This window comes from Pteropus medius, unplaced genomic scaffold (assembly GCF_902729225.1).
Source record: "Pteropus medius unplaced genomic scaffold, Ma_sr-lr_union100, whole genome shotgun sequence".
Taxonomy (NCBI): Eukaryota; Metazoa; Chordata; class Mammalia; order Chiroptera; family Pteropodidae; genus Pteropus; species Pteropus medius.
The window spans coordinates 7,057,358-7,083,433 of record NW_024349799.1 but is presented as its reverse complement, the minus strand read 5'-3'; the positions used below and the strand labels follow the sequence as shown (position 1 = coordinate 7,083,433).

Here is a 26,076-nt window from a genome sequence, read left to right as displayed (position 1 = left end):
CACTATTATATCCATGAAAAAAGGTATAATACCTGGAGCTGTAATTCTACTAAAATTTTTCTTTTGCAGAAGGTCACTTTACCTGTACCATGGGCACCAAGCACAGGAGTTCCCATCTTTCTGCACAACTCGGAGAGTGAATGGATACTGATAGCCCATACTGTCATCACTGAAACAGAACATAAATCAAAGAGTACAAGACACATTTCTGATGAGAGGTCTCAACTCCTTTTCATCTTCTCTCGAAGTAACCCTAAGAAAGGGCATTTGTTGTGGCTGTATGCTCATGTTGACAGCTCTACTCTGCTTATTATAACCTATTAGCTGTAGCCCTGTGCCAACCATACTCAGGACTCCCATGCTGTATCCCTGCTCACAGAAAGGTAGACATACTAGACTGCCAGATGTCTCTAAGAGGGCCCATGTTGTCCACGCAAATTTTACAAGATAAGTTAATTATAAAATCAAACACCAATTATCCTTCAGCCCTAATTCTATCAGAAGATTTAATTCACATTAAACTAAAATAATTAGACCTTTCCATGACAAGAACATTAACACTCCACAGAAGGCTGAAAGGGCATAATGGTTTTCAGAGGACTTGACTGCATATTTAGAAGCTTTCTTTAATCAGAATCCCTGATATGGTACATGCTGGGTACCCCTTTCCCTTACCATAACCATTCAAAGCCATAAGCTACATAACATTTTTAAAGTAATGAATTTTAGTTGCAGGATAGCCTTGTGAGTTCTCCAACTTAAAAAAAAAATTTATCCGTCTTTGCCCCAATCAATAATGTTAAGAGGAGTATACCTTATGGCTTATTTGGCAATTGACAGTGGCTACTACATGGCTGCTGAAGGTAATGAAACCAAGGACTCACTATAGGGGCAAAAGGGAGTAACATGTCTGTCACAAGAGTTCCTGTCTTTCCACATAATTTGTTGAGTGAACCATTATTGATAGCCCATGTTGTCCAGTATTATGTCCAATTTAGGTCAATGGTAAATAGGAATCAAAAGAAAGATAAAGGGACAAAACGACCAGGTAGTACTCTAGCAGAGAACTGTGCAGCACCTCTGTTCTGAACATTTTCTTTACCTTTTTGCTCTAATGGGAGCCTGGATTTCCTGAGGACTCTCCTTCCCCTACAGCCTCTTAAGTGCTGACTGTTTCTTCTCATACATCCCAGAACCTGGGGATGATATGGGTCTCCTCCTTATTCCTCTTTGCCACCTCTAGATTATTTCTTCCTTCTCTTTCTACAAAAATTCTGGTTTCTTTGTATCATGTGCTATTGAATTATAGCACCTGTGACTCACTCTTCTTTATTCACCAACAACTTTAGCACCTTTTCCACTGTTTTTCTCTTCATTACTTCTCCTGTTTCTACTCTTGGTGACTTCAACATCAATGTAACTTATACAACAACACCTAGACCTTCTCTCTTCCAAGAATAATTTCCTCTATTGAATGTGATCCACATCCCCCAACAGTTATATCCTAGACCTAGTTATTTGGTAATGGCTATTACCTGGCTGCTGGAGGTAGTGAAACCATGATAAGGACTTTACCACCTCCAAAAATCTCAATTCCAAATATCCTACATTGCCCAACTATTTCTTATCTTTTTGGATTACTTATTCAAATATCACTACTTTAATAATTCTTTGACCCAACAGAAGCCTTCAATCACCCTCTCAAAGCCTCATTTTCTTCCTTACTTCCTGTCTCTTAGAATAATCATCTTTCGTATGGATCCTCAATTCCAGGAATTTGTCCATGTAATATAAATTTTCAAATTTATTGATATAAAGACACACAAATGTAGAGAACTGTACAGTGAAGCCCCATGTATTCACCACCCAATTACAATAATCATCAACTCTCAGCCACACTTATTTCATTATTACCCTTAATTAGTCCCACTAGAATCTTGCATTCAATTTTTGTGGTAAATATACATAAAATTTACCATGTAACCATTTTGAAGTGTACAATTCAGTACTGTTAGTACTTTCACAATGTTGTGTAACCATCACCGCCATTCGTCTCCAGAACTTTTTCACTTTCCCAAACAGAAAATCTTATTCATTAAGCAATAATAAACCCCCAACCCCCTCCAGACCCTGGTAACCTCTAATCTACTTTCTGTCTATGAATTTGCCTATTCCAGATATTTTATAAAAGTGGAATCATACAGTATTTGTCCTTTTGTGTCTGGCTTATTTTCCTTAGTATAATGTTTTCAAGGTTCATCCATGTTATATTATATACTAGAACTTCATTCCTTTTTATGGCTGAATAATACTTCATTATATGTACATACTACATTTTGTTTATTCATTCATCTGTTGATGAACATTCAGGTTGTTTCCACTTTTTGGCTATTGTGAACCACTAGATTCTTTTGAAAGAAATCAGAGGCATTTTATCATTTTCGCTCATAAATATTTCAGTGTGTTATCGCTAAAAGAAGCTCTTGTTATCTTTTTAATGTTTGTAGGACCACTTTCTTTTTCACCTACTCCCACCTCCATGCCTTCATCTACACCACTCCACTAAAAGAAGCTTTTGCAAAGGTCACCAAAGATTGCCATTTTATCAAATTCAGAGGTCAATTCTCATTCTTCTTCTTACTCAATTCCTTTGTAGCATCTGAAACTGATCAGTCCTCTCTTCAAACACTTCATTTACTCACTCACTCCTGGTTTTCTTCTTAGATCACTGACTACTCCTTCTCAATGTCCTTTGTTGCCTCTTCCTCCTCTTTCCAACCTCTAAATGTTGGAATGCATCAAGAATTAGATCTTAGGCATCTTTTCTAACTTTTAATCTCTAAAGGGTATCATCTTGTCTCAGGGTTTTAAAATACCAACTATTTGTTGATGATACTTACAGTTATATTTTCAGCAAAGGACACTTAAGTCTATTTCCTATTTGAAAATATACCACACATCTTGAATTTAATTTGATTCCTGTTATCTCTTGCCAAAACCTGTTCCTTCTCGTCTTTCTCATTTCATTAAATGGTACCACCATTCACAAACAATTGCTCAGGTTGAAAACTTAGCTTGGACGCTTCCTTCCCTCATACTCCATATCTAATTTCTTAGCAAGCACTGGAAAAAATCATCGAGAAACCCTTTAATCTAATCAGAATTCCTCTGGGAATTTAATCTTGCCCTATTGTCATTTTTACTAAAGGCAACATTCATCAAATTAACTGCTTATCTATTATTTAAAGTTTTCCTTTAAGATTTACCTTAAGCCTTATCTTAAAAATCAAAAGACCCCATACCATAACATATAACCTATCAGCAAAGAGAACTTCTTTATTCAGTTCTCAAAGAAGGAGAATTCTCACTTGCACCAGGATACCAAGAAAATGATCTGTAATCCAACTGATATAAATGGGGCACCACAACCCCAATGATTGTTAGATGTAAATATATTTAAGTAACCCAACGGAGCAGTGGTAGAAGGAATGGAAAGAAAATATAAGATGTTAATTTTCTTTAACTAGATTTATGAAACTATTCCATGTTAACATGACATGGTATAGAAACAATCCAACTGAATCATTTGTTATGGCATAAGACTTTTTCAGAGTTCATATACAGATATGCACACTATTGCTCTTATTCTGAATTTCAGAGGGTTGAGATAACACAATTTTCCTGGTGAATTCATACTCTCCACTTTTGTAATAAAAAAAAATCAAGGATATTACCTGAAATATTTAAAGTATTAATAGGAGGGATTTTGGAAAGAGACTAGTGAATAAAAGGATTATTAGACATCAGAATGTCTAGGTGATAAAAGGAAGCTGTAAAGTCTCTCCTACTTAAAACATCAAACCAATGGTTGAATTACATGCTCTTTGGATGGTTCTTCAAACAGTGATGAACCTGACATGGATTAATTCCCATACATCACACAGAATTCATATAAATTCTTCGAAAGTAGGCTGATCCCCTGAACTCACCAGTCCTGAGCATGGTTACTAGCTTCCTGAGGTGGAAGTGGGCTGGCTAATCGAGATACTTGAATCCAAACTGCATCATACAGGTCTTTCTTCCGGGTATGCACAGTACATGGAACGATCAGCGGCATTCCAAAGAGGCTGGGGCGATTCTTCTGAGATGATAGGAAGTACAGTTCCGTCCTCATCTATATGTACAAACAAGAGAAGAGAGAGCTAAGAAGATAGGCCTCTGATTCCTCCCTTTTGTTCTTCTACAACACTAAATAAGAGGCATTACTACCATTTTCAAATGAGTCACTACTCTCTATTTATAGAATCATCTTTATTGATAAGAGAATTGTTAAAGTAGAGTCATTGAAAGCTTGAGATACTGCCAATTTCAGAGTTGCTATCTATCAAACTTGGATTTTTAGCATTTAATATTTTCAAACTAGTTTTCTCTGATAACCATTTCTCACACACTGAATCCTATGTAAAAACTAGTAATAGTATCATAGCTCAAAGCCTGTAAGCGTTAAATCTTTCTCTCGAAAGTATGCCAATAAACCAAAACTCCTTCAAAATGCAATTTTCAAAGAATAAGCTGTTGATAGCTGCTGTTACAGAACCAATGCCCAAACATTTGGAGACTTGTGAAACCAGTCATTTAATTTTGTAACAACTTATCCACCTTCCTAAAAGCAGCTAAGTGACTTGTTTTTTTTTTTAATTTCTTAAATATGTGATAAAGGTAAGATAAAATTTAAAATACGTGATTTGAGTGTTTTAAGGAGTTTTTTGTGATATTCCTTAATATAGAGACTTAATATAGAGATATTGCACAATTAGCTTGGAAATGGTTCCTTAATAAAATATAAATTTAGTATAATAGGTTGGTGGGAGTTCAGGATTACTCATTTAATTCTTTAAGTTCGTCTTTATGTAGTACTTAGAGAAGCTAAATCAACAACTTATAAACTCATTAAGGGTAGCTAGTTTCTAAGTTAAAAGACTGTTATTTCAGATTCTCAAGCATTTTATTTTGCAGTTATTCAAATAAATTTAGCTAAATACATGATTTTAAGATGCCATTTCATGTGTTGGTATTCTAAGACCCACAGATATGTGGACAGAGTTTACAACTATTTTTTTCAAATCTAAAAAATTAAGACTAGTTCTCTCCTCAAACTTTTTTTCCACTCCAGCTCTTAGATGACTTATTTTACTATATAAGTTTTATTTTATTTATATTTTTATTAATAAAAAATTTTACTAAATTTAAGTAACGATCTCTATCCTCTATTCCAGTGGCCCCCAACCTTTTTGGCACCAGAGACCGGTGCTCCTATGAGAAGCTAATGCCTGGTGATATGAGGTGGAGGTGAGGCGGTAATGCTAGTGTTGTGGGATTGGCTGCAAATACAAATGAAGCTTCGCTCTCTCACCTGCCCATCCATTGCTTACCTCCTGTTGTGTGGCCCGGTTCCTAACAGGCCATGGATGGTACCGGTCTGTAGACTGGGGGGACCCCTGGCTCTACTTTTCTCAGTGTATCTTTCTCTTTCCCTCCTTCTTTCCTCCCTCCCTCCCTCCTTCTTTTTTTTTTTAAACTGACTTGTCCATTAGTTGTGTCAATACACTGTTTTTCTTTTTCTCCCTTTATTCTTTGAATATTCTTGCCCTGCCTTCTTCTTCTTCTTTTTATCTTGCAGAAGGAAATAAAAGAAAAATAAACTACTTTCAAAGTAGTTCAACCATGAGATCAAAGTGTCTAAAAGAAGATGGCAATGAAGAAAATGAAGAAACAATAAATTCAAGTAGCATTTTGAAAGAAGGAATTAAAGAGCATAGTGATATATTAAATATAGGGTTTTAGAAGAAAAGGGGGAAAAAATCTAAGAATACTTCCAGCCTTTAGCCTTTAGCATGGAAAATGCTATTGCCTTTCATAGAAATTAGGGGAAAAGGAAGTTGAATTGTGACAGACAGATGGTAAATCAATATTAGGTATTCCCAAAAGCAGCTGGCTAGATGATAAAGGAAACTAGAAATAGAGGACTGGTTACAAGGTGAAAATTTAAAGGTGAGAATATTGCTTTATGATCCAATAATTACAAAAACCTGTATATAATGCTTTAGCATTTACCATGTACTTTATGTAACATATACATAACTGAAGAGTCATTTTCTAAGAAAGATTTACAAAATTACACCAGAGTTCTTAATATATGATCTGATAATGCTTGTTAAAAAAAAAGACATAAGGAAATGCATGAATCACCCAATTATTCTAGCTGATGAGACCAGTTGAAGCTGTGCTTAAAGACAATTCCAAGTCACAATGTATCCCCTTAATTCTCTAGGCTGTCCACTCACACAACCCTGCCTAGAACATGGTCCACAGAACATTGACCATATAGTCAGAAACTTAAATTTAAGTAACGATTAAAAATGTGTAACGATCTTGAGTTACTAATTTAAAGGTGGGGGGATGTACATTTAAAAGAATTAGCGTGAAGCAAATAGCTGTGTAATCACCAGTCAGATTAACCAACAGAATACAGCCAGCACTCCAAAAGCCACCCTTTTGCTTCCTCCCCATCACAAATTCTTCCTTCCTCCTAAAAGAAATTGAAAACAGCAAGGAAGGATTCTACCCTAAAGCCTTTGAAGAGAGAACAGCCCTGCTGAGGCCTTGATTTCAGACTTCTGGCTTCTAGAACTGTGAAAGAATAAATTTCTGTTTTTTAAGCAACCAAGTATGTGGTAATTTGTCACAGCAGTCCTAGGAAACCACCTATCTTGCCCAAGAACATTTTTGTTTCTCCTCTCCAAAATAAATGAACAAACAAAACCGTGTGCAAAGGCATCCACATTTACATGGCTGAAAAGATGTACGTGCCTATGTGAACATAGAGGAGACACAAACTTTTTAAAGAAAATAGTATTCAGATGTACCAGCTATCCTGTTGCTGCTTAATATATTAGTGAGGAATGTCATTTCATACACATGCTGTAATGTGTGATACTAAATCCTGGCTTTGATCACTTACCACAGCTTACACACTGAAAAGTAAACACAATGAAGATGTTGCAAAGACAAAAAATGGCTCTGTTTCACAATGACACTGGCAAGACCAGCAGTAACTTGCTTAACATTAAACTAACCATCTTTCGGTGGACTGCAATGATATAGCCTGTAAAGGGATTGTCAGGAAGAGCTGGCATATGACCATTCACCACTCCATTTGTGAAGTTCTTCTCAGTTCCACATGGCACAACAGTGTTCGGCATTCCATTGGGGATGAATATAGGTCGGGGCAGGTCTCCATTGGTGGTTAAGGTTAACATTCCATTTGTAGATGGGGAAGAAGAGAAATCTACAAATTCAAAAATAAGTACAGCATCATAAGCTTGTGGCACCTCCATCTTAGCTCTTTTCTCAAATATTGTGGGGACCTAGTGTAGTCTCTTTTAAAAAAGGATAGGGAGAAGTTATAATGCAAATAATTCTAGTTGATTGGAAGATTTTTATTTCAGATTTTACTTTTATAACTCATACTTAAGACTAAATGACATCAAGAATAACTGCTGGAAACTGTAAGCAGAATTTTTGCAAAAACCTTTATTAGCACCATATTTTGGCACACAGATAGTTCTACCACTTGTTTCCTTTTCCCTCTCCTCTAAAAATTCATTTCTCCATTCCTCTAAAACTGTTTTGTACAATACAGTTGTACAATCTAGCTAGATGTTACTTTTGCTTTTTGATTCATTTTTTGATTTTTTAGAGCAGTTTTAGATTCACAGCAAAAGAGGAAGGTACATAGGTTTCTCATGTACCCCCTGCCCCACCTACACACATAGCCCCCTCCATTAACAAAAACCTTTACCAGTGATAATTTGTTACAATTAATGAATGATGTTGCCTTTTTAAATTAAAATGAAAATAAGTCAAAAATACATTTCCTCAGTCTCACTAGCAACATTTCAAGTGCTCAACAGTTCATATGACTAGTAGATACTATATTGGATACCATCACTGCAGAGAGTTCTATTACCAGTGATGATCTAAACAAAAAAGGCGATATTAAATCCCCACCAACCCACCATCGGTACTATGTATTAAGTGCCAATGAGAGGGAGCCTCATTCTCCCTTTGAAACTGGAGAATGAACCCAGTTATTGATGGTATAAACAAGAATTGACAAACCATATTAATGGCCAAAAGACTCATTGGATGACCATATTAAATCACATGCAATATTCCTTTGAGTTGTATTTATTACTTTGTTTTATTATAGTATACTCCTTTCATACTATCCTTTGCAATATTAGTAGTAAAGAGTAAAAAGATCTGAATTCCAGTGATAGATTTAGCTAATAATTATCTAACTTAGTCACTTAGGTTCTCTGGATTTTAGGTTCTTCATCATAAAATGAGGAAGTTGAGCCAAATCATCACCAAGGTTTCCTTCAGCTTTTAAAAAATCTTTTGGTCTGATATTCTTAGCCCAAACAAATATAAAAAAGATGACAACCCTTAGACCAGTATTTGAAGCTGAAATCATGAGAAGGCGCTCTAGTTGGACCTTACCCGTCTGTATTGGACTAGAAGCAGAAACTGGAGAGCCAGGAATGGGAATTTCAAATGCACACAAAAATCCACTCACTGAGAGTCGTACTTTTTGGTTGTCCTGAGGAAAATTCTATAGAAAAAAGAGGCAAGATGAGAAGGGGAAATGTTCCAGATAAAATAAAAAATGAACTCTCTGATATATTTGAAGCAAATATCCTAGGTGCTTTTATCACAAAACAAACAAGATAACTGAATATTTTTTTCTCAAGCAACTAAAGGATAAAATCTTAATAAACTGAAAGCTTCACTGACAAAAGTTATCCCTTTCCATAGGAAGGAAGTATGTTATATATAATTTGTTTCTTAAGTTCTGTCTTTCACTTCAGGTATCAAAAACACTAAACCCTCAGAGAAACCTTGCCTTTGCATTACATGTGAAAAAAATATCAGCGAGGTAGGAGTTTGTTCAGAAACCCTAAAGAAGAATATAAATAATACCAATGGTAGGAGCTCAACTTAGGGTAGGCAATATGTTTATTAAATTACTTGTTTCTCCAGCTGGTATGTAGAAGGGAGTGGTCTGTGTCAATTTGTCTTCACTCTCTAACTTCATAGTGTGTTGAAAGACCAGGTGTATACATTCACAAATAAATACTAAAAGCACACATTCATCAATATATAAAATACTTTAACCTAGGAAGAATTCTAGTGACAGTGGTAATACAGAAGAGCTGCTTAGTGTCACTGGGGGGAAAGCTATACTGTAGTGACACAGCTAGATCACACCATATAGGTAGCTCTGAGCTTACATAAGACCCTTCTTTTAAAAATACCACCACCATTATTACTCTTTTATTCTGGTACAACCCTGTGAAGTTTTTGGAATGGAAAATTTAACAATTTTTTTTGTTCAGTTGCTGTTGTGTTTTAGTATCTCCCTTGGTCACTTAACATCACAATTAACTGAGAAAACTGTATTCTTCAAAGGATGGAATCAAGGGTTTCCTAGAAAAAATAGTTTATATTACCTTTATATTGGAACCATGTACTTCTGCAAGAAGGATTTGTTCTGATTTAAGTCCACAGAGATCACTCAGCTGTTTTTTTAAACCTGTGTACTTTTCATCCATATTCAGTCTTAGTCCATAACGTACAGGGGTAGTACCATCCAACTTAATAACTAGTAAAGAGAAAAGATCTTTTATTAGTAAAATGCAGACTTCACTGAAAGCTTTACACTATGTGTGTGTATGACTTGGAAATAACAAACATTCCAGTCCAGAATTTTTATTTTATATGTAAACACTACAATGAATGGTACTTCAGGATAATATTGATTGGAATCATTTTTTTATGTTCATCTGATACAGAGGTGTGAGTGGCTTTGCAAGATTTTAAAGAGTTTCTGTCATATCTGAAATAGAGAAATCGATATTCCACGTTCCAAGTCTTTCAAACCTCAAATCATACCTGAATATAGATTGTTAGATAATAGCATGCTGTCTACCAATTTTTATGAGAACGCATTATAAATGAATGACCATATTTTTAAATTCAGGCTACTTGAGTAAGGTAAAAGACAATGGAGTTAAAAAATATTCCCGTATTTTGTGACCTACCTGTTATTTCTAAGTGCATATAACTGTCCATTGGTAGTGGCAAAGACAAAAAATTGAATGGGTCAAATCGAACGCTTATATGCCCGCATGTCTTGCACTTGACTTGGGACCTTAGCTGTCCATGAAACAAATCCACAACAATTGACCTATTCCTTCTCAGATGGTTGTCCCAGGCCTACCAAGGAAAAAGATTAGAGGAAAAAAAAAATTTTTTTTTAATTCAGAAGAACTGGTTAAATATATTGAATTTAAATGTCAAGAATACAATCCTTAACATTCACTTGAAATATAAAAGCTTTCTGCCTACCAATTTACAATTCAGATATGTAATTTAAAATGTATTGCCTACTGAGATAGTAGAGAAAACCAATTATTCAATAAAATGTGATTCTTTCTGCTCAATCTATAAAATACTAAATTTGGATGAAAAATTCTGTTTCTTTTATCCTTTGTTCTTACCATGGTAAAAATGATGACTATCATAGTTTTCTGTCCATTAAAAAGCAAATAAAATGTGCCTATTGGTAACTGTACACATTACTTTAGCAATTATGGGGACTCCTGAAGTTCTAATGAATAATTATTTTTACATCCTCTCCCAGAAGTTTACAGTGTGAAAAGGTAACATTTTTCTATTTTCGTTAAGGATGTTTTGTTTTGGCATTACTACACAAAAATTAAGCAGAGAAATACAAATTCCTTTATTTTCACAGTAAAATTCTGATCACAGAATTTAAGCCGTGCAACACACATTTGTGGCCAAAACACTTTATCTAACTGCTTACATTAGAAACTTAAAATTGACAAACCTCTGCAGCTACTTCCCAGTCTGGTCGGCCATCACTGTCCTTCAGTTCTACGTATGGCTTCTCATGAACTCGGTTGAGATCTTCATGAAGACCATCCAAGAGAAAAGCCAAAAGTTCTTGGGAGTCTTGTTGCTGGAACCCATTAAACCTGGGAGCATACTTTGCTATGGTCCACTATAATTATAAGAGGAATCAAACTCATTATTTCCTACTGAATACAATTTGGAATGAACATGCTAATTTAATCAGAGGCATTATAAAAGAAACTAAGTAGTATAGTATTTAGTTTGTCTCTATTTAAGAAAAAATACTTTGGATAATCATGAAAGCTTTCTAATCTTAATCTCAAATGACAAAAAAAATTTTTAAAAAAAGGAAAAGGAAAGTATTTTGGCCAATACTGTGTCCTAGTTCAGTATTATATAAGCAAACAGTTCTTTAGGTATATAGATGATTTAAGACAGATAAGATAGAAATATTAAAATAGTATTTGCTCACATTAAATGAGTTCCTATTATAATGTTTTCTTTTACAAGTAACTTTTCCTGTCTTTTTGTATCCTAACTTTTATTACTAGAGGCATAAAAGCTTCATATTTAACTGTGACAAATTACTAACTTACTTGTAATCTTGGACAAGCTATTTAACTGTTCTGAGCCTTAGTTTCCTGAGCCATAAAATGGAGATAACATTGCTTTACATTATAGGGAAATACAGAAGATTAAATGAGTTAATACATATAAAATAATTTGAATAGTACCTCGTAAGTGGTAAGTAGTCAAATTTTTAGCTATTATAATTATGACTATTAATTTTAACCTAAAAAGATGTTACCTTGTTTTTAAATAAAGATGAAAAATAATCCTCACTTCACTAAAATGCACTACGTAGGGCATTATTATAAAATTTTATCCATCAATTAAGTTCTTTCTTTCTTTCTGATACTTTAAAAAAATTCTACAAATAGAACTTATCTTAGTAATTTAAAAATATGTTGAGTAACCTTCATTAGACTCAGAGGTCTATTTTGTAGTTAGAATACTGTTAACAGTGACGGACTAACAGAAAGGTTTACTATATATAGAAGATATTTGATTAGTAAAATAAATGACACACCAAATTTAAACTTTCCCTACCCACTCAATCCATCTATGGGATTATTTTGCATATATTAGAACAAGTAAAAGTATTTGACATCCAGTTTATGTTTAGTGAAGAATCCAAAAAAATTAAACTATAAACATAAAAAAAAAATGTAGAGAAAAAATAATTACTTAAATAACTGCTTAGGACTTAAATACTTTCATATTATTTTAACCTGCTTACCCGAAGCTTTAATGGGGCGACATTCTTCTGAGTTCCACTCCAAAGTTCCTGTACTAAATCCCCATAGCATTTAGCCATATGTCCCTTCATACCAATGGGATTTGTCCTAGGAGTTTGAGAGGAAAATTTGTTGCCAAAGATTCTCATAAATCGCAATCACATGGGCACAGAAATGCCTAGCATCTGTTTTTGCACATCAAAATATCTATTTTTTAAAAAAGAAGTATCCCCTGGCCCTTATTTCATTCTAAATAGGGCAAATAAGATAAGACTTTTCTCTCCCATGGTAAAGAAAGGGGAGATTTAGGTGATATTGGTTTCATGTCAAAGTTATAAAAAGTTAAGAAGCCAACAACACAAGAAAGATTACCTGTTGAGTTCGTAAAGATGTCTCCCTGAGATAAAATACTGTGTCAGTGGCTGTGTGTTACTAACACATTGGATGCTTGAGTTCATGAAGCATGTATTTCCCAGGTTACTCAGACCTGTGGCTCCCTTTTCTGTGGGAACTGGAACAAACAATATGAGAACTGAAGCCTAGCTGTAGTAAGAAGTCATAGACCAGTTACTTATATTTGAGATGCATTGTTTTTATAACTCTTTTAATCAGCTAAATGGAGCTAATATTTCCCTATCTCGTCTTGTAATGCTAGAGGTTTTTCATGGGATGTCACTGGCAATCACGATAATGCACACTCATCTGTAATCTAGAAGCAGCAATGACTCTCTTTAATTGCTATGAGTTTTTTAGAATCCAAACAATTCTCTTCTAGTGTTATATCTTTAAAAATATATTAATTATTTAACTGTAAGGTTTGAAAAAACTTGATGCTTCAGGAAAAAGAAAAATAAGAAGAAAGGGAAAATAAAGAATAATTTCAAGATAATCTCTTTAAAAATAATACAATGGAGACTTACCTTTGTGTCTGTCTATTTTACTACTGTTTGCTATAAAGGACATTTCCTCAGGCCAACTCATATCTTTGTTTCGAACTGGAAAGACAGAAGAATGTTAATATTTTATCCATTGAAATCATACCCACTCAAGTGCTTCTGTTAAAAAAAAGTTATTTCTAAATCAGGAACTAAAAGAAAAAAAATCAAGTTAGTTTTAGTAATTGACTCTGAAACCATTCTGATTATATTGGAGTTTTTATAGTCACTTGGTTAGAATTAATTAGCTAGTTATTCCCTCAATTACCTATCTGAACTAAAATTACGCTCAACCATCTATAAAAGTAATTAAAGCTCTTAAAGTTAATACATTAGAACTACAATTCATTTTTAAATTGTGACAACTGTGAGAGTAATCTATTCATTTTAAAACAAAGGTAGCTAGCAATGTTTCCATGAATCTTGATGGGTAAAGACATACTTTAAGTTTTCAATGACATGTGCATACCTTTTATATGTGTGTAAATCTGTGTGAATATACAAGCTCTGTTGATGAGGGATCAGTGTTGATGACTACTTAAAGCCTATACCACCAACTATGTAAGAAAGTTAGTTTCCTTACTCAAACTCAAAGAGGCAGCCTGAAATTTTTAAGTAACTTTGTAAATTTATAACTGAATTACTTGTTTCCACCCACCATTTTCACCCATACTCACCTTCCACACCTTGCCAGCAATATATTTATTTTAAAGCAAACTAAATGGTATGTAAAACTATGTAAGGGTTTAATGGGTTTTCTTTACCATTAAGAATAAAATGATCAAAAGTAGCTGGAAAATTATTAAATGGATTATTAGTAAATAACTAAATCTTTAAATTCTTCCCCTAAAAAAACTGATACAGATTCATGCTTCCATTCTGTACCTTCAATTACCAGGTGCTGCTCATCCTGGATTTTCAAATATTCCAGTCTATGATCCTCATCGTCCAGAAGAGTGAGGTAATTCTGTATATGGAGGAGGAAACATTTTTGTTAATTTGATTCCTAAAACTGAAACAAATATGGGAATAAAAATAAATGACAATTAAAAATGTCCTTGTAACCTAAAACTAATATAATATTGTATGTTAGCTGTATTTTAATAAAAATCTTTAACATGTCTATAGTTTCATAACTCATGTGACAGATATTACACATACTACAGTTGTTCAGAAATACTTAAAATTTAGGTGGTAAAATGAGGAGAAACAATGTATACTTCATAAACATGTACTTAATGTCTCTAAAACAAAGTTATATAGAATTTTGGAGAGACCAGAAGAAGATTCATCACACATTAAACCAAAAAATTCACTGAGATTTACATTTTCTGAATAGCTTACAGAAGAAATTTTATTTAGTTCCTAGTATGAAATTCAGTACATGTGCTTATGACCAAGAGAGAACTTGATCACTCACTAGGAACTGACAAGGAAAATCAAATGTCACACAGTAGAATTAGACAGTTTTGTTTATGCTCACCCTTTCTCAAGTGCTCACACAATTAATTCATTTAATTCTTATGACTCCCCTATGGGAGATACTATTATTCTCCCCATTTACTCATGAGAAAACTGAGATAGAGAAATTGACTTGTCTTTGGTTATATACCTAACAAGCAGCAGGGCCAGGATTTAATCTCTGGAGTGTGGCTCCAGGAGCTATGCTCTTCACTATTTTCCTATACTGCCTCTTAATGGTGACCAAAGGAGGATGTAAAAAAAAAATAAACTAGGGAATAGAGAACTGGTTAAAACTACCTATGATCCAATTTTAGAGTATAATCTGAAAACACATTGCATATTAAGCAATTAACAGCACCACCTCTGAGGAGAATAGAAGATAGGGGTCAGAGAATGGGAAGGAAGAATGTTAACTATATACTTTTGTGTTATTCGAATTTAACAGGTGTATGTTACCTTAAAATAAATCCAAAATAAACTCTATTTAGTTAAAAAAAAAAAAAGATATTTGCTGTTACTTTATAACAATAATCTTTCTAAGATGGTGCTGTCCCGGATAAGCAGCAAGTGGTATTATGGATTTCAGGTGACAAATATTTATATGTATACATATAGTAATTTAAAATTTGAAGCTTTAACTGAAGGTTTCACTTTCAGCATGATTATTGTAGACAATAACCCAAAACTCATGAGATAGGGATTTCACACCTTATCTGGTACTCTTCATGACTGAAATGCCTCTTACCTCACTGTTGTATAGCCACAGGCGCATATCTTCCTCTTTGATGCGCAGCCTTTGAGACAGATATTCGTGAATTTCCTTGATGGTCTGCATTCGACTAAAACAGCCTGTATAGGCTAAAACCCGCTTTAATGGTGCATTCGGAGACGGTACATTTCCTATGACCATAGTAATCACAATAAGCAAAAGGCGAATGTAAAAAAATAAGCATCCCTCAGTAATTGGGACCAAACTATTTTATGAAATAATGATGAGAAAAGAGAATTAGAGGCTTAATAATTTTATAAATAAGGAGATTTAAAATAAAACTTTAAAATGAAGACAGGAGACCCAAGTACCTTAGAGTTCAAAGCCTTAACTTTGAAAGGAAGCAATAAAATCACAGAGGCCCAAATAATTGGCAGTACTTGGATCCCAGAAGAGTGGCAGATATAAACAACAGGCATTAGTATCTTGGCTGCCCTCAGCTGGGTCACATGCAACAGCAAAATCAAAAGATAAAGAGACTGGATTTGATAAAGAGACTGGGAAGAGAAAATGAGACTGGATCTGAATTCCACAGATAGGTAATTGGATTCACCTGATCCATTTTCTTAAAATAAACTGCCTTTGAATTACTAATCCCATCACTCTCAATCATTAAAGTGGCCCAATTACCTGGCACACTGGTACAATTACATAAGAAAATTTTACTTAAAATTCTAAGTAGGCATAGATTCCATGTAACCAAAAAGAACTTTAAAGTAAAGCCACAAAGCTTCCCGTGACCAAAAAAATTATCCTATTAAAAGGTAGAAGAGGGTAAAAATCATACGGCCTGCCTACCTAGTAAGTTGACAGTAGACATGACCTTGAATTCCTGAAAGGCTCAAGGTGGAAACAGAGAGTGGCAGGAAGAGGAAAGAGTGAAGAGCGAAGGAAGAATATGTCAAGTCTAAACACATACTTCAATAGAGAAGGGTGATAAAATGACAAGAGAGCATGGAAATCAAAGATAGGCTGATTGCTAAAAACAATCTGCTAAACCCTGGTTAACTATTCAGCCAAAAATCCAGGCAAAAGGTCTGTCTTAAAATGATCATCTTTGCCTATGGGAGGTTATAGTTTATTGAACAACCCAAAACAAAAAAAAAGTTAACATATAAATATAATCCATGTAGGGTACAATTATACATTTCAGGTAGTCTTCCACCCATTCCATGGTGACTGAGCTTTTTTCTTCTTATTAAATGCACTTTGAGTCTTCACCTACTAAATAAAGCAGATTAAAGTATGGGCATCATCTGCTTTTTTAGAGCTCCTAAAAAGAATTCACTCACCTAAAATCAGCTGAAAAATCATCTAAGAAACAATGACTTCTACAGCCTTGGCTGTCAAAAAGGCTACATTTCAGTCATTATAACTGTGGTAAGGTTTGTATACAAATAGAATAAAAGAGCCTAGTAAATAGCTGTAATAAATTGAGTAATAAGAAAGATAAAAACTATGTTATGGCAGAACAAAACCCAACTGTGATCAATATTAAACATATAGCAAAGCAAACCTTTTACTATTAGCAAGCAAAGGATAATCCCTAAAGGAAAACAAAAAAGCAAATATCTCTAATTATACATCAGAGGATTAGTTATAAGATTACAGCAAGAAAGCATATTTTTATAAACTTCAAAATGATTAATGATTGATTTCATAACTAATTAGTAAGGAATAAAATTTCAAATTAAGAATAAATTTGGAGCAACAACTACCCAGTGCTAGGATTCAGAAGCAATTACAAGTATAGTGTCCAAGTCAATTTCTATTGTTCTAAGCCACATAAGAAATTTATTTGAATTTTAGATAGTTTTTATAGCATGGCTCATTAAGCAGGCAGCCACTTATATATAATTTTGCACTTCTGAATAGCATCAACAAATCTAGTGGAATTTACAGAGCAGCAAAAATCTAGGATCAGCACAAGAGTTGCAAAGAATACTTACTAAAAGTGCAACAACAAATCTTGCCTCTCATGTTACTTTTCAAAGAAAATCGAAAAAGATATGTGCCTATGGGTGCCACAGAAGCAAGGTAAATACTTTTATTCAATGGAAAATTAAATCAAAACGTTTCATAGAGATTTTATTTCTCTGTTCCTTGATTTTGATGGTTTCCTCAAAGACAAAGTTTGGTTAGGCAGAGGCCACTGCTTTGCTATAATTCTTATCTAACTATATATTATCTGAATATATCCTTTAAGGAAGAATAACCCTATTTGATTTCAAAGGAGGGATGGTACTCATAGGGTTGGTTTGGGTTTATAGGTAGTTCTTGTATACTATGTTATATTAATTATAATAACATTCTGGAATGGATAAACTCAAATAATTTCAAATATTTGCAAAGCAAAAAACAGAGAAAATCCTGCCCATCAATAAAATTTAATTTCATAGGGAAATTGAAGGGGACTTTTTTGCATGTAACACATTAAAATGGGAACTTATTTGTCATTTTGATAGGTTTGATGTTTTGCAAAGGCAATGTGTCACTTTCATTTTAAAAAATATATCTTTTGCTTTGTATTATCTGTCTCTTACAAAGGCTCGTAAGACCTAGCATAAAAAACTTACCATATTTTGTCAAAAAAAAAAAACAAAACAAACAAACCCACAAGAGACACCAAAAACCAAATTAAAGGTGATATTGCCAATAAAATTACTTCTAAAAATTTGAGTGGAGTTAAAAAGACAAGTCACTGACTGACAGCCTCTAATTTAGGTCAAGCAATTTGCAATAGCTTGTCTTCGAAGAAACAAAGTATGTAAAATCTATTTCTATCTATTATCTTTGTATATTTACAAACCAGAAAAGGAAATAATCTAGTTTGCTGCTGAGATTTTGTCTCTATCCCACACAGTCTTGCGCATGACCATAGATCTAAGCCCCATAAGTGATATACTGGTACAGTAGCACCAGACTTTGACCAACTTCGTTTTCATTTTTTATTTTTTTAAGGAAATGCATGATATTCTTGCTGCATTCTTAAGTTACCTCTTGGTAAATGCTGAGGAAACATTCTCAGGCTCATCATACCCATATTCACCCAGATGTTAGACTGCTGTGTCCGAGTGGCAGGCTGCTGTCTCAGGAATAGAAGATATCGAGGAAATAATTCTAGCTCTGGGATTTCTGTCTTGCTATTCTTGATCACCTGTTGTTTTAAAAGATATAAAGTGATCACTGTAAAAGGAGAAATAAAACTTTCCAATTTTATTTAACTTCTGGTTATTTTTAAACTAAAATGTTCAATAGATTCACACTCTATATTTTATAGTTAGATTCTAGAAATTCATAGATTTAAATTGCATGGGTTTAAATACTCCTAGGTTTCTGCTCCTAAATCTACTTTCTAAGATTAGAATTCCCAGTATTTTCTCTTCTTTCATTTAAAAGCAGTAACAATGAATATACTTATTTTTAATTTTTCAATAAAAGCAGCAACATCAAAATAAAATTTAAAAAACTTAAGTATTATCTACATTCAGTGTTCTAAGGGATGGCAAGGCTTGAAACTGAACACACACCAAAGTAACTATTAATAAATCATGGTATCCTGTGCTTGTGCAATTTTATCCTTAAAGGAGAAGGACCTGACATTCTTTAAAGAATTATACTATTAAGGTGATTTTAAAAGATCTAAACCTTAGTAAGATAGGCATTGAAAAGAATAGGCAGGTCAATTTGAATTGTCCATCATTGGGGTGATGGTCTTTTGGCTTTATTCTGGCACTACCCTCACACCCTCTTTTCACTTTTATGTATTTCATGTATACATATTTTGCTTTTACATATTACACATTCTTTTAAAGGACAAACTCTTCAGGCTGGAGTAACAAGTCAAAAAGTATGGAAGTATTTAAAAAAAGTATGGAAGTATTCATGTCATTACAATATTTCCAGAAATGTATGAATGTACTATTCTCACAAAACCTTATCATCAAACTTTTAAAAACACCCCACTGGCTTAACATATATAAAGAGTATTATAAATTTACTTAAAATTTTATTTCTTGCATTAGTGAGGATAAAAGTTTCCATATAAATATTTACTATCTATGTTCTACTGTGTAACTGGTCTGTTCATGTTTTTGTCTATGATAAAAACTAACTGGGATTCACATTGTTGAAACAGGATTTTACAGAAACTCCCTCCAATAACTTGCTTGCCAGATCAAAGACACAGGAAAACATTACATTATCAAAATACTGCTTTAAGAGTTTTTTTTTTAAGGGTCAAAAGGAAAGTTTTTTAGAAAAGAGGCAACACTCTACAGACAGAGTGTGGTCTCCTCTCAGAGGCAGTGAGTGAGAGAGCCTAAGAGAGACGACAGTGAGAGAGACAGAGTAGAGTACCAAGAGAAAGACTGAGAGGGACCAAGAGAAAGACACTGGGAGTAAAGGCAATGAGAGGAACTGAAAAAGACTGAGAGAGATCTGCTTTAAGAGTTTTAAGAGGAGCACGTTATCAATTTAGTATTCCAAACAGATGGCAGGATTAACACTGGAACTCTTTAAAACATAAATTCTTACAGAATTTTAATATAATAGTCTCAATAGGTTTTATTTTATTTCCTTTGCCCTAGTAAGTAATGTCTCGCAACAGAGCATTTTTTATTATCTAGAGGGAGCAGAAAATAACACAATACAAACAATGCTACAAACCAAACCTTTAGGATTATTTCTTTAAAGTATTCTGCACATTCTGATATGCTTATAGCATGGCAATCAAAAAGCTCCAGCTGGGAGCTTTTTAGACTCTTATTTAAATGAAAGCAGTAAGAGGCGCTCTCCCTGACACTCTCCTGTAAGACCACTGTAAGAAAACTGACAACCATAATTACTTATGATTTCAGATTAAATGAGATTTTGGGGAAGATGACATTAGCAATAGTCAATATTTACTGACCACTTACTATGAATCAGATGCTGTGCTAATCATATGTATTATTTAATTATCAAAACAACTCTAAAGAGCTGGATATTATTATCTCCATTTTATAGATGAGAAAATAAAATTTAGAGATTGCAACACTGGTAATCTGGATTCATGCAAGCTTTAAAACATCAAATTCTCTTTCTCTCTCTCTCTCTATGTATATATATACATATAGATGTGTGTATATATATATACACACACACACACACAACACATAATTATCACAATGTTTCCTCTACAAATATATACTATTAAGAGAAGGAAAGTCCCAGAAATTAAGTGACTAACTCAAAGACAACCCCACCCCTAATAAATAAAGAATATAATATATATGTATACATATCTATGTATATTCATATTTATATGTATCTATCTAAGAGTCCTAATGTGAAATACACTAAGAACCTGTTGAAGCCAACAATAATTAAATTAAATTTTTAATAATTATTAGGAACTCAAAATTATATCAAAATTATTAGGAATATCCAAATTATAGACTAAGGCTTTATAGCAGGATTTTACTTTTTGGAAGTGATCTAACTTATTTTATCTCATCTATGCAAAACCTTCCTGGTATAAGAAAGCGCTAGCTTGGACATTATATAAGAGACAGTGTTTCTTAATATACCAAAAGAATCTTCTTATAAAGTATTTTATTACATCAACAACATAATGAGTATTCAGGATAATTAGTCCTGCTGTTTACTGTATAAGCACAACAAATGATGCTGCAAACTCACTGAAGTTTGGTACTACATACTCTAAGTCCTTTAAATTATTTTAGAGCATTTTACTTATGCTCTAAATGACTCATCCTAGTAATGGCAACAAACAGAATTCATTCACTAGGTTTGAATTCCTGTTATCATATGTTGTGATCTTCCTTAATTCCTCCTTCAAAAAAACTAACCACAAAAATCCACCAAGAGCTACAAGATGAACCTGATCCATCACTAGATGCCTGTGTGGTTAATGGAATAACAATTTCAGAAGTAAAATATGCACCACTTTCCCTACATTCACTAAAGTTTTTGGCACTGGCTCTCAGACTCCTACTCTAGCCTAAGACCTGCATTATCCTAATGTCTGAGTTTATGTGGATGATTTATTTAATAGCCTAGCCTCATAATTTCCTAACTTTATGTAGTCTACTAACTGTTCCCTCCACTCCATAAAAGCCACTCACTTCCACAGGCACATCATTGTATGGCTGGCACCTAATACAGCACTCAATAAATATATGAATAAATGTATGAATGAAGGAGAAGGAATGTATAATTTGTTCAACTGAGCTGAACAGGTACTGAGTACTCTGCTACCATAAGTAAGGACTAATCTGTGGGTAGTGAGGTTCATATATCAAAGTAACAAAAGATCCCATCTATGACTGCTCCCTATATAAGGCACTACTGGCTATACTTACAGGTCTAGGAAGGGCCAGGTTCGCTCCATACCAATGATAAAGTGCTCTCCACACAGGTTCTGGGACCATTTCATAATCTCTTCCATGGATCAACTGTGGGGTTCGTTTTAATCGTCCTCCTTCTAGTGTTAATGATGTAGCCTTAGAAGAATGAAATGCAAATGTTGATTTTTAATATTACAGTCTCTTGTGTCTTAACAAAATATAGATATAGAAGAACATGTCACTACTCAGTTTTATGTTACTGGATAATAAATAAATTTTCTAAAAGATTGTTATTTTTAACTTTCAAAATAAACTAAGAAAGGGAGCTCAAGGCAAATCATTTGAAAAAAATCAGAACATTTGGAAATAATAATAATAAGACTGATTTTTACATATTTCTTTCAGACAACAGAAATTACTATTTTGGAAAAAAATTCCATATGCACATGAAAGTACATCTTCACAATAGCTGTTCTAAGACAGATCAACATTTCCAAGGATCACTACACTGCTTCTATGCAAGTACTAAATCATAAAATATTCTCACAGAAATGTACTATGCAAAAAGATTTCCATCCACAACAAGTTAATCAAATGAACCACTAATGTTTTGCTATGTGCTAAAACTTCTAGAATGAAATTTATTAGCAACCTGAAAGAGAATGATTTTAAGTAGATGTCAAATTACCTACCTTTACTGGTTCTTGAGTTACTAGTGGCTGGTTATCAATAGCCCCTGGTTTCTGAGGATTGAGATGCAACAAAATATTCCCATTGGCTCCTAGCAAACACTGGTTGTTATTGTCAGAAGTGTTATGTTGCCGAGCAAAGCACATATCTGCCCCTGGTGTAGCAGAATACAGAAAGCCTGTAAGGAAAAAGAGGATGGAGTCTCTTTATTTTTAGTTATTATACATAAATAGGCTTAAAGATATGAACTCAGTGTCCATTACTAGGTTAATGTTATTCTTCTGTTGGCATGCCATTACAGTAGATTCTGATAAATCTATAGGAGATAGGAAATATTCCTTTCTAGATGATATCTAACATAACACTAGTAGAATAAAAGCTTTAAAAACTGCTACCAAATGAACTTTGGCCAGCCTCCTAGAATATCTGATAATTCATAATAAGACTTTTACATCCTCTGACAGGAAAGGAAGAAGTATGGCCAAGCAGTTGGGCTCTCACATAGTCTCCCACAATTCTTCTCTTCTACCTGCAAAGACATTGCAAACATTCTTCTTGGTAGATAAACCAAAGGGAAGGAGCTAAAACAAGAAGAGTGCTGGGTGGAAGAAAGACACTGTTCCCTAACAAATCTATTTGAAAGGAAGGCATAAATGCTACAATAGAAAAATACACACACACACAAAATGAGTAATGACGACTTAAGAGTTATGAACCTCAATGACACTTTAAGGCATTTCAGCTCTCAACTACATATTAATCTCAGGTAAACATTCTAGCCATCTATCACTTTGAACCTACTATCTGTGGCAATGCTCAGCCTGTAGATAACACTGGTTATAGAGTGAGTACATACAAAAAGAATATGTGAGGGTTAAGAAATAATCTTGGTGTTAAAGCCCATTAGAGAGAGTACTCCTAGGATTGCTTAAGTGATCTTTGTAATGTGATATGGGGAAGGAGAATCAGTAAATTCTACAAAAAGCTATCTAGCTCTGTCCAATCTGCCTACTACTTCAAAAGAAAAGGAGAAAAGACCTCAAAGAAAAGATAAGAGTGAGATTGAGAGTCCTGCCACTATATCAGCAGAATAATAGGGATCAACTCAATTCAGTTGGGCCACAAAAACACCAGAGCATTTTCCCAATAAGTGTAAGTTTTATGTAGGTACTAAGTTTTACGTAGGTACCAAAGACTGAAGGGAATTATGGGAAGCATTATGAATTCTTCCTCAATATTAACAAAATAATCCTCAAATTCCAGACTGACATGTGTGTAGAATTTGATATTAGGGTGCATTTAATCCAATGAAGGTGTGCTTATTGTTAGAGAGTCCTGAAAATATAAATATAATTTTTTTTTTCAAAAACTGAATCCCCAAATCTAAATTTATTGACAAAATTAGTTAATAGTAATATGGAGAGATGTGGCTTAATCAGTGAAAATATTTCAAGAATCTTATAATTGACCACTTCATTCAAAACTTATTTCTATGAATGAAAGACTGATGCCCAATATCCTACCAAGCACACTCCTACAAAGTACACTCCTTTCAGAACTGATCCAGAACTGACCTCAGGGGAAACAAGTCATACTTACCGCCACCAGAAGTTTCCGAGGCTTCAGAAGCGGTAGAAATGTTGTCTGAAAATTTCTCTTCTGTGGTGTTCACATAACTAAGGCTGCCTCCTCCAATTTTATCTTCACTCTGCTCTACAGAACGTACTGATGTTCCGAATGAATATTTTCCTCCATTCAGAACGGATGATGGCTCGATTACAATAGGGCTGGCATCCTAAAAAGCATAAAGTTAGAGATTAGGCGGTACAATTTAATAATGTGACAACTATGTAGCCTTTAAAATGAGTCTCCAAATTATCTATTGTTTCTAAGACTCCTGTGGTTGGCTACAGCCATTTAAAATATTTTAATGTATAACTAAATTTTAATTTCTTCAAAGAGGAAGAGTGTATATAAATAAAATTGGTAAGGTAGACTTAGAATAGACTGCGAAGGACTCTGTGCCATAAAAAGTAATTTAGACTTTGTTGTTGGTACATGCTGTTGAGTTGGCCCTGACTCCTGGGGACCCTATGAATGAGTATATCCACAACATTTTGTCTCCAACAGCCCTGCTCAGCTCCTATAGCCTCATGGCTATGGCTTCTTTTATGGAGTCAATCTATATCATATTTGGTCTTCCTTTTTTCCTGCTGCCAGACTTCAATCTGCTAAAAACTGGAAATGATGGAAGGCATTTTGTGATATTAAAAAATTCAATAATATTTATTCTTTTTATTACTAAAGATTACATTGTTAGTGTAGAAAATTTAGAAAAATATGCAGAAATATATGACAAGTATACAGATCCCATCATTAAGCATTAATCATAGCTGACATTTTGATGTGGTTTTTTTTTTTTGTGACTGAAAATACATGTGTATGTGTAAAAATTAAGTAGAATGGAATATTATTTAGAATTAAGGGCAGGGCTCTAACCTGTCAGCTATATGACCTTTCACAATAAGTAATATTCTAAGCCTGTTTCTTCATGGGTAAAATTAGGATAATGTTAGAATCTACCTCAGAGTTACTGTGAAGATTGCATGAGTGTCACATATAAAGTGCCTGGCATTTAGGAAATGTGAACTATCATTTTGGCTGTTGTTAAATAGATATCACATTTTAAGCATAGCATATTGTTTCTTTTTCTTTCACTTAGCATTATATTGACAGGATTTTTCTGTGAAAGGATTTTAAACAGTAGAATAGCATAATCCAATTTTTGCTTTAAAAATAAGTCTAGTGTATAGAAAGGACTAGAGGCAGAAACTGAAAATTGATATATAAGTTAGAAGACTCCAATAATAATTCAGGTAAGAGATGATGAGGTACTAAACCATAAAGATAGATCCAGAAATAAGAAGATGGAGAGAAGAACATGGATTTAGGAGATGTAGAAGGTGAAAACAACTGATAACTAACTATGTATAAAAGAGGGACAAAGATTATTCCAAGGTAGTACATGAGGTGCTAGCTTAGATGACTGGGCAAGAGTTGACATCTTTTTAAAAGAAGGCAAGTGGTTTTGTTAACCAATGTCACCATAATAAAAAAGTAAAATAATAAAACAAGGTAAGTGGGTGAATGGAATTGTTTTGAGAATGAGCTTGTTTTGGGAAATTCTGGTTTGAGATACCTGGAGAGTTGAGCGTAGTGTTCAGGACAGAGAAAGAGATTGGATATAAAAATCTGAGGCTCAAAAGACTTCCTGAAGCATAAGAAAATAATAGTATCTAGAATAAGGAGAGAACAATATTTACAGAATAGGTAGTGGAAGAATCTGGGAAGGAGACTTATTCTATTGATCACAGAAAGATCAAGAAATTGTGGGGTCCCAGAAGCAGAGACTGCGACCACAGAATCATTTTAGACATAGTTTAGAGGTGATAAAACAGATAAGAATTGAGAAGAAGCAGGAGGTATGGTGCTACGAGAATGTGTATCTGTGAGTGTTTTAAAAAGATCAGGGTATTTGTAGCCGAGGGAGTGAAGACAAAGACTAGAGT

The 26,076-nt window shown here is 33.9% G+C and overlaps 1 protein-coding gene across 2 annotated transcripts in view; it reads right to left on the bottom strand.

Moving 5' to 3' along the window:
* Positions 1-26,076, bottom strand: part of USP32 (ubiquitin specific peptidase 32) — a 173,949-nt gene that overhangs the window by 12,643 nt on the left and 135,230 nt on the right. The window contains exons 13-28 of one of the 2 annotated variants that reach the window (XM_039885848.1): positions 24,107-24,302; positions 22,510-22,685; positions 21,833-21,973; positions 18,507-18,624; positions 15,444-15,598; positions 14,120-14,201; positions 13,220-13,294; positions 12,672-12,810; positions 12,302-12,407; positions 10,976-11,149; positions 10,167-10,341; positions 9,576-9,727; positions 8,566-8,677; positions 7,137-7,348; positions 3,990-4,174; positions 83-169 (exon numbers count right to left, since the gene is read on the bottom strand). In XM_039885848.1, the coding sequence (XP_039741782.1) occupies positions 83-169; positions 3,990-4,174; positions 7,137-7,348; positions 8,566-8,677; positions 9,576-9,727; positions 10,167-10,341; positions 10,976-11,149; positions 12,302-12,407; positions 12,672-12,810; positions 13,220-13,294; positions 14,120-14,201; positions 15,444-15,598; positions 18,507-18,624; positions 21,833-21,973; positions 22,510-22,685; positions 24,107-24,302 (2,285 nt within the window). Of the gene's footprint in view, positions 1-82; positions 170-3,989; positions 4,175-7,136; positions 7,349-8,565; positions 8,678-9,575; positions 9,728-10,166; positions 10,342-10,975; positions 11,150-12,301; positions 12,408-12,671; positions 12,811-13,219; positions 13,295-14,119; positions 14,202-15,443; positions 15,599-18,464; positions 18,625-21,832; positions 21,974-22,509; positions 22,686-24,106; positions 24,303-26,076 lie in introns of both variants that reach the window. The other variant, XM_039885847.1, reaches the window with a different exon arrangement.